The sequence below is a fragment of the Sesamum indicum genome, linkage group LG3 (assembly GCF_000512975.1).
Source record: "Sesamum indicum cultivar Zhongzhi No. 13 linkage group LG3, S_indicum_v1.0, whole genome shotgun sequence".
In the NCBI taxonomy this organism is placed as follows: domain Eukaryota; kingdom Viridiplantae; phylum Streptophyta; class Magnoliopsida; order Lamiales; family Pedaliaceae; genus Sesamum; species Sesamum indicum.
In genome coordinates this window covers 1343915-1360054 of record NC_026147.1, presented here as the reverse complement: position 1 = coordinate 1360054, position 16140 = coordinate 1343915, and the positions used below count along the sequence as shown (strand labels likewise).

Here is a 16140-nt window from a genome sequence, read left to right as displayed (position 1 = left end):
TTTTGCTCCTCCAGTTCATAAATCCGTTACAAATGGTATTCTAAATAATTAATTATTTTTCTTTAAGATATACAAAAATTAAAAATTTGTTTGAATAATTTAATATTGTAAAAAAGTATCATTATGTGGAATAATACAATTAGAGTACATAAAAAAATTTATAGATCATATTGATATATGTTCACAGTATGTAATAAATTTGTATATACATAAATGTTAGTATCCCGTTGATATAACTATCATTTTATATTATTTAACTGCATGGGTTAACCGGACCATTAAAATTCAAATCAAACTGTTGAATATGATCATACTTACAGTAGAATACATTTGACAAAGTTTTAGCCTTATTGGGTATACGAATGTCGAGATATCGTACCCGAAATATAAGAATAATCATTCAAGACTGTGTATCCTTTAATCAGGTCATGTGATTTTAAATCATACGATTTGATACGATCTAATGGACACAGTCTTGTATATATATATATATATATTTAAATTTGGTGTGAATCGGGTTCCCGAATTTTAAGATATCGTAATTGCAAACATAAGTTTTTGAAATAGAATAAGGATTGCACCGGTGTTTTAAACGGTTATGCAATTTCAAGATAGTACTAGCTTTTCGTTTAGTTTTTGTAACAACCAGATTTAATATTTTGACTGCTACAAAATTTCATTTCCCTCCACTTTTCCATGTGGTGCCAAAATTTTTCCCCCATAATTTGGAACGACTATTGTAATTGTATGGTTAATATATGGTCGTTCCAAATAAATATGTTTTTTTTTAAAAAAATAGTTTTTCAATAAAATATTGCAAACTTTAGAATTACATTACAAAATACTAGATTATGTAGCCTCATATTCATCAGTCTCGTAGTCCTCGAAACTATCTTCATCATCCTTGTCTTGTTCATTATTATTTTAAACATGTTGCATTCGTGATGTACCTGCACCTTGTTGTTTGCAGCCAAAAGATTAACAAAGATTTGTATACCATTGTGATCATGGAGATTGTACGTCTGATTATCCGTAGCAACTTTAGAGATTGGTATGACTTCTTTTGGCTGATATGTGATATTAGTCAATCAAGAGTAGTTGATCCTTTTGATACACCTTTTTGAAGTTTATATTAACGAGGTGATAACGAGGGTGTACCGTCATGTCTCTTACTGGATTGACCCAATGACATTTGAATAGAACGATGTGCAAGGTCGGAGTAAGTGGGTATGTCAATTGAATGACCTTTTCAATTATCCCATAGAAGTCATTGTTCTCGTCTGTATACGATGAACTTTTCACACACACCTCACAATTTAATGGTTGACTTTCTGACTTTGTGACGTTCCGTGTGAAAATTGTAAACATTCACTAAGTAGCAAGGGAACGTCGTCACCTTTACACTGGGACCCAATAATAGCACTTTAAGAACTCGTTGTTCGTGTAGTTCAACTCAGGATCAACTTGCACGTTCATATATTATACAATTTTGTATGTAGCACAACATATGGTTTTAATTATTAAAAAAAAAATGCATAAACTTACATGTCGTTTGAACCAATTCTTGAAATCAGTTGATACAAGTCGATCAATAATTGGTGTCGTCCGAATGATGGTGCTGGTACAGTTCATTCAAGAATGATCTATTTGCAAAATTCAGTTAAATTATATATATATATACACTTAACACGTATATTAAAATTGCAAAGTTGGAAAATAACAGCTTACTCATAATATGTGAAATATTGAGTTGGGGTCTTTGTGACCGTGTGATACTGAGATCTGAGTGATTGGAGTTGTGGTTGGGTTCTTGATTTGTGGAGTTACTGTGAGTCGGTTCATTGTAGAAACGGTGCCTTGTGACCGTATTCCTTTATCGAGATATTACATCTGGCTACTCTGAGCCTATTAATCACTATACTGTTGATTTAATTATTTCATTATTTTCTTTCATTTGTTATTATCATTTAAGTTGTTATATTGGCCTGTAATAATCTTAAGGAGTTTTGTACTCCAACTTTTGTAATAGTTGGATAGGATTTTCTGGTGATTTCCACTCTACACTACTCAAACTAAATTAATACTCACTTCCATATGAGTATGATCAACGAAGGAGGTAATCCGTACTCAAACTAAATTTATACTTACTTCCATATGATGCTTCTATATATGTATGAACAAAATTTATAATTTTGATAATTTTAGTAATTTATACTAACTGCTCGAACACTAGTTTAATTGGTAGAAGTAGAGATAATAAATTTTGTTCGTACATATGTAGAAGCATCATATGAAAGTAAGTATTAATTTAGTTTGAGTACGTATTACATCCTTCGTTGATCATACTCATATGGAAGTGAGTATTAAGTTAGTTTGTGCAGGGATTACATCGTTTGTTGATCGTGCTAAATGTATCGGCAAGTTTTAACTAGTCGCAAATAGGGTTATATATATTTCTTGTTGATGTGCATAGGGATAAATTAAATCAAATTGTCCGCGATTGCATTTGAGATTGATGAATAAATGTATAATGCTAATATATTAATATAAGACGTCTAACACGAATTGTGATCGCATGTTAACATTTATGATATATATAAAAGCGTATTAATCATTGCTATATTCTTGAATATTAACGAGGAATAAGTTGTATGATTAATTCTTGTAACATATAGTGAAGAATTCATGTAAAATAATTCAGGAAACTGATTTGCTGCTGCATACAATACCGTTATTATAAAACTAAATTAAAATAAAATAAAATAAATGGATGCAATCAGTATCATCAACGGATGGATACTGCAACTTAATTACTTTCACATTAATCATGGACCACAAAATGTCCAAATACATGAATTAATTGCATATAGTAACAATTACAAGAATAGTATAATTAACATTCAAAATTTGCTCCAATTAAATTTCAGTAAATTAAGAGATAAAATCTGTACACCACATTTATTAACGTTCAATTAATATAGATTTTGTTAATTATATGTTTTTTCATATATAGTAGGTTGACCAATTAATGAGAATACTTTTTCGGATTTAAAATTCAATTTTGTAAACTCACTTGATTTTACTCAAAAGCAAATCCTACGTAAGATATGGATAATCACTAAATACTTTGTCATTATCTTTTAATTTCTCATAATTTTTTTCTCATTCGATATAATAAAATTACTCATTATACATCCCAAGAATTATTGTTTTACAAAAATAATTATGATGGATTTATTGCATCTCTAATGGTACCTGCACGGTGTAGATTTTGACATCTTAATTATGATTAGTATTTGTATTATCTTTGACGACAGCTTCGCAATAATTAATGATTCTTTTCCTATTTCATAAATTCAGTCAAAAATACAGTAGGACAGAGCCTTGCTCATGATTTATTTGAATTGCTATATAGTAAGTGGATAGGGATAGGGGTAAAGTTATTACTATGCATGGCTTGATTTGTTCCACATTGTGTGTACGTATCTATGTATAAATACCCCCTACACATCATATGTTTCTCCATGTTTCAAACAATTGTCTAGGTAATTTCTTTCACATCAATGAAACTTGTTCGTGATTCTCTCTAGAGCCCACAAATGTTTGAAGTTTTTCTTCAAATAAATCCTTTTGAAGAAGAGAAATTAATCCAAAAATTGGAAGAGCTTGTCTCTCTATGATAGATAGATATTCTAAAATATTAGATTGTATCTGGTACATGTTTTGTTTGTTGTTTTGTTTGAGAGAATACTAACAAGTGGCCTTTCTCTTTTTTTATTTGTGTGATGAAATTGACAGGTGTTAAAAAAAGTAAAAATAATTACCAATTAGAATGTCGATCTCTGCCTGGAAGCCAGCACAATCCAGCATGACGAACTTTTCAGGTCGGGGCATGATGAACAAGCACCAAGGGAAGGATAAGGTGGTGGTGGTATTGGGTGCCACTGGCACAGGCAAATCGCGCCTGGCGATAGACCTGGCCACCCGTTTCGGGGCAGAGGTCATCAACTCGGACAAAATTCAGGTCTACAAGGGCCTTGACATAGTAACCAATAAGGTGAGCAATGAGGAATGCCGCGGTGTGCCACACCATTTGCTCGGAATCATTGATCCCGAGGTGGATTTCACTGTACATGATTTTGTGCATCATGCATTGCTGGCTGCTGATGCCATCGTACAAAAGAATCGGTTGCCAATCATTGCTGGAGGGTCCAATTCCTTCGTACTAGCACTTGTCAATGACGACACTGAGTTTTCCTCCAAGTACGAGTGTTGTTTTCTCTGGATGGACGTGGCGATCCCGGTCTTGCATTCGCACGTGTCGAAAAGGGTTGATCAGATGGTGGATAGTGGGTTGGTGGAGGAGGGTAAGGCATTTTTTGACCCAAAAATTCGTGACTATGATTATGGGATTAGGCGTGCCATTGGGGTCCCCGAGATGGATGAGTTCTTCAGGAGCGAGGGTCTTGTCGATGGTGAGACTAGGGCTAAGCTTCTTAAGGCAGCTATTGATGAAATAAAGATGAACACTTGCAAATTAGCTTGCCGTCAAGTTGAAAAAATTTTGAGGATGAGGGAGGAATTGGGGTGGCAGATCCATCGGTTGAACGCCACAGAGGTATTCCTTCGACGTGGTGGAGATGCTGATGAAGCATGGGAGAGATTGGTGCTGGACCCTAGTACAAACATTGTGGCTCGTTTCATTTGCAAAGAAAACATAGATCCGAAACCGACTGTCGGTACTCCATCCAATGCCACTGCAGTAGCTAAGATTCTTGGTGAGCTTCGGGGTTTCAAAACTCTCAGTTTGGAATGATTACTACTCTTCATTTACGATGTATATGTTAGTGAATCCCATGTGAAACAGAGGAATGTGATGTCACGAGAGTCGAATCCCAAAGCTCACCAAGGACTAGTGAGATTCTTCGCGATCATCTCTCCAAAAACCCGCGTCATTTCATTTGAAATAATAATAATTATGTTTGTAATCTCCGTTTCATATTGTATGTTCGAGATATCATTAGTACATATTTGGAAAATACATGTATGTTTAAGTTATTAATGAATGCCGGTACATTTATTTCTATTAAAATTCCATAACGATTGCGTGCAATGACACATGCGCCCGGATCTAACTTAAGATACTTCTCAATAAATTTGTCTGAAATTTCAAATTTTGTCCGAAAACATGACATGACATCAATATTGGATATATTTTAAAGTTTTTTAATCCTATGTGTCACAAGAAATGACTTGATAATAATATTGGGCATTTTTTGTGAGATGGCAAGGTGATATGGCAACAAATGAATAAACTTTCAAATATTTTTTATAAAATTGATTTAAACCCTAGTCCACCCACTTACTAATTACCAACTATTGCCATTTAAACTACCTATGTCAATTATTAATAATTTGCAAGAACTTTTACATATAATACAGAATTTAAAATATAAAATATCTATTCATATATCTAACAAGTATGTAAAAAAAATGTATTATTTATATATTTTATATTTTTTTTAATGAATTTACTGTATCTAAAAATACACATCTATAAAAGAGTTATATGTATAAAATAATTATTTAGTTAGTTTATATTAAAAATTCTAAATAAAAATATTGTGCATAAAATATAGGGTAAAATATATTTTATCCCAGTGAATTATTCGTCATGTAATATTAACCCCCTAAACTAACAATTGTAATACTTACCCCCTTGATTAAACTTAAAATACAAAATTGCTAAAAAAATGAAATTCTTTGAACTAAATATATGTAACACGATAAAGTGCAAATTTCACAAAGTTAAAATGGTAAGTTGATAATAAAAAAGTTTTAATAGCAAACATAAAAGCGAACATAGTTTGGATAGTAAAATGTAACTCACTCTGATAATAATACCCTTTTATTTATTGAAAAATCATATATATATCTCTTAATTTTTTACATCCGTCTAATAACAAGTCTATTTCGTTAGCCTTCATTAGGTTTACATTCAATTTTTATGATAAACTAACCACAATGTCCTTTTAAATTATGAATCATAATTTTATATATGTTTTAAAAATATTTAAAATACTTTTTTGAACTAACTTTCCCTGTGAGTTGTTTATCTTTATGACCCAACTTTTTTCTTTTATATTCTTTTAAATATTTTTTTTTAAAAAAAATTCAGCAAGGATATACTAGTAATATTCACCTTACTGTTTAGAGGCCATACAATTATTTTTTATTTAAAGAGGGATGTTTGTAATTTTTGGAATAACGATGAGGTATTAATAATTATATCAAAATTCAGGGAAAGCAACTATAATTTACTCTAAAAAAAGACCAGGAAAAAATGATTATATATATATTTGAAAAAATACCATTTTTCGTCTTGTAATTAAAGCTTTTAGATTTTTTATCTTATCGGGTATAAGATTTTTACTTTTGATCCCATAATTTTAAATTATAGTAATTTTTGTTCCATGACACATTTCTACTATATATTTAGCGAAAAAATTCATGAGAGCATTGATTTTTCAGACTCGGCACTTAACGTTCAAATGCAAAATTTCTATTAAAAATTTAATGAAAAAAATACCATTGAATCAAAACTATTATTTTTTTAAAATTATGAGATAAAAAAAATGAGAATCTTATAATTAATTAAATTATATAGGCCCCAACTTACTAGATTGAAAATATTATTTCTCCTATACATTTTAAACGAAACTCGAAATAAACATTAAATTTGTATCATGTTAATAAATATGTAAAAATAAATTAACAAATATACATGAGATGCTCACAGATACTCATATTTTATACACACACATAAATATATATATATCTATACTAATATAAAAAAAAAATGGGCAACATGCTCATAATTGACGGTTAATGACACCGCCATACTAATTTTTTGTGAAGTCAAGAATGCCCTTCAATTAATAAAATAACTAATTTATTCAAAATTAGTAAATTAATTTTTTTTAATATAATGTATTAATTTATAACTTTTATTTATAATATATTTAAAATATAAAATATTATTTATTAGATGCACAGAAAAATAACGTGCCGTGGAACGATTAAAAGATATAAATAGGAATATGATGTTTGTGTGTGGTGTAGATAAGTGTTGATACATCCTCGGATCCCGAGAAGAATAAGATATGGAGAATCTTTTGACTGTTTGATTCTTGACTTATCACATGCTCCAATTTTTCTTTCTTTCTTTTTTATTTCAAGTAAAATTAGAACGAATTTTTTAAAAATTCATCATAATTATAAATATTTTTTTATTATTTAAAAAATTATAAATATCTCTCTAAATTAATAATTATTTAATAAAAATTCACTTTTGACCTTTCATTATAGGGAGTGTTTGTTAGACGTTCGTTAACTCTAGTAAATATTTATACTTTTTTTAAACAATTTACAGGCGCAGTTCTTATAATAAGACTCATTTTACAATAAATGGGTAATCACTAACGCGAAAAACGTTATGTAATTAATAAGAAGCCGTTGTGCGTGAGACCTCAGTATAAAGAGTTCGTCTTCCTTGTTCAAAACGCTTTGTGCGTAAGTAGTTGCGGTAGCCAACGACGGCATAAGTCTATCAGATAAAATATTGATTTTTATTTGATTTTTTATTAATATGAGCAATTTCAGTTAATATTAACTAAAGAAGTGATTTATTTATTAAACGAAAACAAACGTGAGTGGTATTAAATATAATTTTTTAAATTATATAGAAATTTATATGTAATTACATTAAATTTTATGAAAGTACGGTATAATTATTCTATTAAAAATAATTTTGAATTACTCAAAACATTGGCATTGGACCCACTTAATTATTTATTTATTTTTATTATCTGTAATATTAATTTAAATTGAGAAAACTCTGGAACATATCCTTTTTCTTTTCTTGCTTCTTTATTTTGAAAAAAACAAGAAATTAAAACCAAATTTCAGAAATAAAATTAAATTAAAAAAAAGACCAATAAGAATTATATCATACACGTCGTCGTCGTCGTCTCTCTCTCTCTCTTCGTTTTTCTCTCTCTCTCAAACACACACGCATAAGGACGCAGAGCTCACACACTTCCAGGACAATACTCAAAGAGGAAAGTCTGAAAGGGAGGCGGAAATCTAGGGAGGATTGTTGGAAGGAAAATCATGCACCTTGTAAATGCGGCGGCGTTGGTGACGATGGCGGTAAGGAATAGCGGCGGGGGCGGCGGAGTGTTGGGAGCGGAGATAGAGTTCGGTACGGTGTGGTGGTTCGTGTACGCGGGTGTGTCGTGCGTGTTGGTTCTGTTTGCGGGGATTATGTCGGGGCTGACATTGGGTCTCATGTCTTTGGGCCTCGTGGACCTTGAGATCCTACAGCGGAGCGGCACTCCGACTGAGAAGAAGCAGGCTGGTCGGTTCGCTTTCTTATCAACTGAGAGTTCAATCTTTGTTATTCTTCTGGTTGAACTTATGATACTGTGATATGGGTGATTTGATTTTTTTCCTTTTTGTGGTGATTGGTACTGAGATGTCTGTGGCTAGATTTTGAATTTCTGATGATTATGGGATGCAGTTTGATTTGTTTTCTTTTTTTGATAAAGACAAAAAGAAAATGGAATTGTACTATTTCAGGGCGTGCGAGATGTGGTTTGGGTTAGGATTGCAGCTTAATTATCAGGAATGATGTGGAATTGTCCTTTATTTTTATGCATAAATGTTGTAGATTTGTAGTTTAGTGGTTCAGATTGAATTGGTTTGGAAATATGTGAATTTTGTTCGTCTCTTGTGTTTAATATGAGGTGGCGTTGTAAGATATGAGTTTCGTTGATAATTAGACTTCTCCAATTAGAAGTAAAAACTGGATATTTGATCTTGGATTGTTGCTTCTCGTTATTTATACTTCTGATTGGATCAGTGTTATTGATATTACTGTGTCTGCTCTCATTAGTACAGTAAGTAGATCGGATTGCTAGTACGGTAAGTGTATTAGATTGAAGTTCTTATCTTGATGATCTGAAATAAGGGGATATATGATTGAGTACGAGGCGGTTTTGGTATAATTTTACTTAAAAATTACATTGATCTACATTCATCTGCTATATGGGTATGATCTTGAATTTCCATTCTTCCTGGTTGTGTTTGTGAAAGTAGCTGGTTGTGTTTGTGTTTTGGCACTTGATGCTCAGCGGCTTGGATTAGATTTAAGGTTCCTGATAATTAGATAAATTGAAATCTTATTAATATTTAATAAGATACAGTCCATCTGGTTCTTCTTTAGTTAGTGTTCCTTTATTTGCTATGTGCGCAATACCTAGTCGACCCACTTCTATATGAAAAAGGAAACTGCATTTAATTTAAAATAAAATTAACAGCTTTCTCCAAGTTCAAGAAAAATAAAAATAATTGCATGAAATTGAGAAGTAAAATTCATTATATTTGGACCTAGCAGTATCCTTTTCGATTCAAGGAGCATATATGATTGATGCATTGAATATAATGATACAAGGCACATTCTTGCGTAGAGTCTTTGGTATATTTTAGAGTCTGATGTATGAATTTTTCAATTGGAAGTTATGGCTAGAATTCCAAAAAGATATAAAATGCATCATTTTTCCATATTGCAATGGCTGTGATAATTGTTATTCTTGTTCTTATTGCTATTATTGGTTCTAGCGCAAACAGTTTAGGTTTGCGATGGTAAGAAGGTATAGATGGATATTTTTAATCAGGAGTAGATACTGGACTTTCAAAGTCGTCAACTGTTGTTCCCCGCTATGCTATTGACGTCGTCGTTGTTGCTGTAATTGTTCCTAGTTTAGGAGCATGATGAATAGCTTATATTATAGTCATACCATAATTATCTGAGCTCATGTCGGTCCCTTTTGAGCAAGGGCATGAATTTTGTGGGGTTAAAAATTGAGGTTAGTTTTGAGTCCCTGTCATAAGATAGAGTGTTTTGTGAGGAGCTAAAACTTTTCTCTTTTGAACTGGTGCTTTCTCTTCCTATTTTGTCCGACAATTTGATAGTGATAGTAAGTTCATTGTTTTCAGCTGCAATACTTCCAGTGGTTCAGAAGCAGCACCAGCTTCTTGTGACATTGCTTTTGTGTAATGCCGCTGCAATGGAGGTAACTGCTTTGTTATAAACTTTATTTGGAAAATGCATTTCTAATTTGCAACAGAAGCGCAAAGGCAGCAGAGTTGCTGAGCCTTGTATTTTGGTTCATATATTCTTTTGGATATTCAGCCAAGAATTTTACATTTCATATTTTATTGAACATGTATGCTAAAGTTCTACTTTTATATTGCATCTTGCAGGCCCTTCCAATATACCTCGATAAACTTTTCAATCAATATGTTGCCATTATACTATCAGTCACTTTTGTTTTAGCATTTGGAGAGGTAGACATTTGACTTAACTCTTACTCTTTTTTGTTATCTGTGTTCTTTTTCATTCTAGTGATTCGTTCTCCTATGATATCTGTTATAAGGTTATCCCTCAAGCAATATGCACCAGATATGGACTTGCGGTGGGTGCTAATTTTGTATGGCTTGTTCGTATTCTGATGATCATTTGCTATCCAATTGCTTACCCAATTGGCAAGGTAATATGTCAACACCAATGCCAAAAGTTTTTACAATTTCCTATGAATTTAGTTGGCTACAGTTTTGCAGTTATCCTGAAAGCTGTATAGAGTCCATGTTTGAGCATAAGTACATTTAAGAACACGATCTGGTACAGACTGAATGATAATGTTGCTCATGGATGTGTGTATATAGTATATGTATGTATCTGAATTAATTTATACGTGATGGAATTTAGCTTGGGAGACAAGCTCGAGGGAACATGATATTAAGATCCTCTAGTATCAGGCATGTTTCCAGTGCTGGTTGAATATGTTGGCTAGACACCTTAGTTTGAGATGAATTTGCTATGTTGAATGTAATATTTGCAAAATGGTGCCATCTTCGTAGAGTGTATAATTAGGATACAAGTAGTTGGTATATCTAGGTGGAGAAAGATCTCATTTCTGACCCTTATAAATATGAGATAACACTTTGTTGGTTTTGGTTGACACAATAGGATGCAGGTGATTCCATGCCTCAAACTAACAAGTAACCCCTCCCCTGTAAAACTAACTGTAAATATGAAATACCCTGATAAGAAAAATTAATAGGTTCCTGACTCTTAAACGAGTTGTGAAGGATTCAGAATTTCTTTGAAAAATTGTGGTCTCAAATTCATTCCATTATTGAATTCCTTCATTTCACTTCAAGGGAAGAGAGCATGGAAGTCTTAAGTAATTAAGAAGAGCAGGGTCAAAAAACAGCTGGTGTCTAGGGTTGGAATGAAATGGGAAGCAGCAAAGACTTGGACAACTTCATTGCAAATCAGATCAGTTGTGAAAATAATGATACTTTACAATTATCTATGTGTTCTAGTAGTGTTTCTCATCAAGCTATTCAAATCATCAATTTATGCCCATAAAGATTCTAATTTACTCTACAGTCCTTTCATTTCCCAAGTCTAGATCAAGTAGTAACTTTTCAGTATTTCAGGTTACTTAAGACATCTCCTTTTTGTTGGATGTTTAAGTTTTAGAATTACTTGTTCAATGCAGTCCCAAGGTGATGAGTTTTCCTACAACCAAAAAGCATGCTTGTGCAAATAATTTGCCGAATGTCTTCAAAATTTTGAAGTTTTAGTAGATCTACCTTTTCATGGACAATATTTTCTGCCTCCTGGAAGGTCAACTTGTTTGAAATTTTGAGTTGTCTTAATTTATTATACTTATTTTGGGAATTCAGATTTTAGATTGTGTTCTGGGACATAATGAGGCGCTGTTTAGACGAGCTCAGCTGAAGGCTCTTGTTTCTATTCACAGCCAGGAGGTATAATTCTTCCAAGCTTTCTGTAATGTAACAAATTGTCTTCTGTTTTCTTTTTTGATGGGCTCCTCCTCAGAACGTCTAAATTAGTTGACAATACTATGATCCTTTCTATTTGCTGAAACAGCCTATTAAGCTGTCATCTTTTTCAGGCTGGCAAAGGCGGTGAACTCACACATGATGAAACAACAATTATTAGCGGAGCGCTTGATTTGACGGAAAAGGTATGTTATGAAGTTAGCAGGTTGAACATTTTAAATTTGATATTTCTTCTTTTTCGGGAAATTGGAAAAAGAATATTTTAGTTCCTCCTTGATTTACAAAGTCGGAAGCTCAGAATTGCACCTTTTTTACCTCCTAACTTCCAGGTTCATTTGGCTTAAAAGTAGTGAAAGCTCTCTGCGAACTGTTCAATAACTGTGACTTAAGTATTGGAATCTATATTAGCCTGCTAGATAATCTCTGATTGATTTTTAATTTCATCAAGTGGCAATTACTATGGCCTCATTCATCTACCTGCCAGCTCACCTAGCATTTTGTTGCTAGTTTCGTACTTGTCAATTGTGAATCAGCACAGCTAGAGATCTTGATAATCTTAATGTTGTAAGGTTATAGAAGTATTTTGAAGTCGATCACAACAACTCCTAGATAGTGACAGTAATGGTGTAGTGTTCTAACAGTATCGTTCTACTTTTCCACTTCTATCACTAAATTTTCTGCAATTGTGACCAGACTGCTGAGGAGGCCATGACCCCTATTGAGTCAACATTTTCACTGGATGTGAACTCAAAGCTAGACTGGTAAGAATTGATTGCCTGGCAGAAAAGATTTTTCTGCTGTGTTTTAATAGAGATGTTGTCTCCAATCTTTTGGTCCGGTCTGCTGGCTTGCAAGTATTAGGAGGAAAAGAATTTGTCAAATGCTTTATATTTCCCTATCTGCTAGGCTTTGGGAACTTTATGCTACACTTGAGTTAATAAGTTGTGATTTAAGAGAGAGATTATACACAATATTTGCCTCATCGCAGGGAAGCAATGGGTAAGATTCTGGCCCGTGGTCATAGTCGAGTTCCTGTCTATTCTGGGAACCCAAAGAACATTATTGGACTTCTACTGGTAATATTCTTGAAACAGAGTATTTTCGTCTTCCTCACCATAAACACATAACTCTAAGATACGTTGTTACTACTAGGTAAAGAGTCTCCTAACAGTGAGAGCAGAAACAGAGACCCCAGTTAGTGCTGTTTCCATTCGGAGAATTCCACGGTATGGCATTGTATTCTTTGCATGATTATACATTGTAGATTCAACAATCAAAGATGAAAAAAATTAATTTACACTGTTGCTTCCCAGTGTTCCTGCAGATATGCCCCTATATGACATCCTCAATGAGTTTCAGAAAGGTAGCAGTCATATGGCAGCTGTGGTGAAGCCAAAAGGGCAAAACAGAATACCTCCATCTATTATAGAGAAGTCTGAAGAGAATGAAGTTACAAATGGGAATTCAGACTTAAGTACTCCACTGCTATCAAAGAAAGAAGAGAAGCCAGAAAGCATCGCCATTGACATAGAGAGGGTTCCAAGGCCACCCTCCAAACCTAACCTGATTTACAGTGATGTGGTCACGAACGGACCTACCCCTTCTTCAGATGACTCAGAAGATGGTGAAGTGATTGGCATTATCACCTTGGAAGATGTATTTGAAGAACTTTTGCAGGTAAATTACCATTAAATTAGCTCTCCTATTCTTTGTGTTGCTTTTCATTCAGCAGGTAATTCACACTGGGTCCTTTTATTCATAATTGGTTGATGTAGGAGGAAATTGTTGATGAGACGGATGAATTTGTTGATGTACACAAAAGGTACTTGAAACTTTGAGGCTTTGGTTGTATGTAGCGGTGTCAAAGATGAAAATCTCTTTACATTCTTTCATGCTGCAGGATACGTGTGGCTGCAGCTGCAGCTGCTTCATCAGTTGCACGTGCCCCATCAGTTAGGAGGTTGACGGGCCAGAAAGGAGCTGTAAGTAAACTGTTCAAGCTAACCTGCATAAATTATTATTGGATATGAAGTCTATTACGTAAACGGATCTTTTTACTGATGGTTATAGCTTTCTTTTCGAATATCTTCATTTGATTAGATGAGTGAAAACTATGCTGTTGTTCTTTATGATCTTGATTGTACCCCTGCACTTTGATATCCCAAAGTTTTACCTGTAAAGTTTATGAACGCTAAATTCTTTCATCATTTTTTCTTAAATCCCACTCAGGGAGGCCAAAACAAGCAAGGACAGCCACCGAGAAAACCAGGTGACGACGACTCGACCTCAGCAAGATTACAGAGCAACATCGGTGAGTCTCTTCCGGGAAACAAGAGATAAAAATACTTAAAAAGTTTTGTGCCAAACCCCCAGAGAGGCAAGGTAACGACCTAGTCTTCCTGAAGGAGCGAAGACCCTTAACCTGTGCAATAGTGTTATTCTTCATATGTTCACTCAAAATTTTGCAATATATATAGAATTGGGGTTTGCCGAGTGCAATACTGCTTCGATTCATTAGTTCTAGCATAGTACTTGTATATATCTTACTCACGACTGCTGAAACCATCATATATACTTTGAAGTATTATTTTCTGGGAGTATCTGAACTACATGTGAAACGATAAATAATTGAGCTCCGGTTTACATCTTTATGTTGTTTGTTGCTCAATCTTAATGTTCATGGGGATCAAATTGATTGGTGATTGAATCATGAAATTCAACCAAGATTTACATACGTCGTGTGAGACCCCCATCCCACATTAGGAGTCAGTTCCCATATCAGTTTAGATCAAAGAATTTAAGTGCATGTACAAGTCCATAGTCGAATTTCCAGACCCATTTGGTTTTGAGGCAATTCTTGCGTCCAACGAGCCTAAAGCTAGAAATGCTGAGTGGCTCAATGTGATTTGGTTAGAGTTTAGTTTGCACCTTCTGATCGATGACAATGCCAACAGTCTGTTTCGGCTAAATTCAAGTAACTTACATGATGAGTTGCTTTTTACTCACAAATCTGATTGTCTAAAGAGAGTGACAATATAGCATGTCTAGTGAATGTCGTGTTGGGTGTGATCAAACCAGAGTCCTCATAGCCTCATAACCCCCATTAATGTTTTATTCCATGAATCGTAAAGTATAATTGTTATGTATCTAATTCTAGAGAAGGCCGTTAATTATTTGGTCAAGTTCACATTATCTCTTTTCAATGAATGAGATGTTTTGAGTTCAAACTTAGGTTCTTCAACCCCATTGCTATTTTATAAAAATAAAATCCAAAAAGAGTCGGGTTTGTGGTGGGTTGTCAAGATTTGAGACTCGACTCGCCAAGATTGTTTGAACAGTTGGGTTGCTCATTATATCGCTGGTTTAGATTTTTTAAAAAATTTAAAAATATAAAATTTTAAAAGTAACACTATCACAACTTCATAAATAAATACCCTTTTTGTAAATCTATGTGTATATCTTAGGGTCACTAAAACTACTTTATATCACTAATTTTATTATTAAAAATATTATTTTATGTATAACATATAAGTATAAATGAAATACTGTATACACAATTATATATATATATATATATATATAAATTAATATACATTAAAACACACATAGAATACATAAGAAAATATAACGAATATGAACAGCATTGGCTTTAATTAAGTCAAAATCAACTCAAAATACCAAAACTCGACACCCACCCGAGACTCAATTGTACCTTCAAAGCCTGCCCCAAAAGTAACCAATCCGTAGCCGATTTTGGGTCTAATTTGGAACACTTGCCATTGACTTTAGAGATAAAGTTTAAAGAATCAACAAAGAAAAGACAGTGGCAAGTTTAATTTGCTGGTGTTTTAGCAATTACAAAGGAAAATGAGCTTATCCCAACGGCAAAATAAGTCGACGATAAACGAGGCTTTGCTCAATTGACAAGATTAAAGACGGACAATTACGAGATTTTGGTTCGACTCCCATGCATGAATGTGTCAAATAATGTAAATGTAATGAGTCGTAACTGTTAATAATAATTAAAAAAGAAAAAAAGAACATGAAGACTTGGAGCTCAAAATTTCAGGATTCAAATTCTACTAAAAACTATAGAAATATTAAAAATTTTATTTTTATGTGATCTGCAAAAAAGAACCTGCAATTGCTTTTTTTTTTTTTTTTTCCTTTTTCCTTTTATAGAAAAAGGTCAACTTTTGCTTG

At 33.1% G+C, this 16140-nt stretch overlaps 2 protein-coding genes across 2 annotated transcripts; both read left to right on the top strand.

Moving 5' to 3' along the window:
• On the top strand, positions 3669 to 4816 carry LOC105157068 (adenylate isopentenyltransferase 5, chloroplastic-like). The gene has a single exon (XM_011073362.1). It carries the CDS (start codon positions 3833 to 3835, stop codon positions 4814 to 4816), a length of 984 nt encoding a protein of 327 aa, XP_011071664.1. The 5' UTR covers positions 3669 to 3832.
• Positions 8017 to 14588, top strand: LOC105156962 (DUF21 domain-containing protein At4g14240). The gene is made up of 13 exons (XM_011073234.2): positions 8017 to 8419; positions 10060 to 10136; positions 10327 to 10410; positions 10500 to 10613; positions 11818 to 11901; positions 12051 to 12122; positions 12631 to 12698; positions 12926 to 13013; positions 13090 to 13163; positions 13251 to 13614; positions 13713 to 13759; positions 13838 to 13919; positions 14167 to 14588. Exons 1-13 carry the CDS (start codon positions 8173 to 8175, stop codon positions 14275 to 14277), a joined length of 1512 nt encoding a protein of 503 aa, XP_011071536.1. The 5' UTR covers positions 8017 to 8172; the 3' UTR covers positions 14278 to 14588.

What these genes read in the sequence shown, in the direction of transcription:
- LOC105157068 (XM_011073362.1), top strand. Translation starts at nt 3,833, where the DNA reads ATGTCGATCTCTGCCTGGAAGCCAGCACAATCCAGCATGACGAACTTT.
- LOC105156962 (XM_011073234.2), top strand. Translation starts at nt 8,173, where the DNA reads ATGCACCTTGTAAATGCGGCGGCGTTGGTGACGATGGCGGTAAGGAAT. An exon ending in GTAATGCCGCTGCAATGGAG is followed by an intron (nt 10,137 to 10,326) that starts GTAACTGCTTTG and finishes TGCATCTTGCAG; the next exon opens with GCCCTTCCAATATACCTCGA. An exon ending in CGCTTGATTTGACGGAAAAG is followed by an intron (nt 12,123 to 12,630) that starts GTATGTTATGAA and finishes AATTGTGACCAG; the next exon opens with ACTGCTGAGGAGGCCATGAC.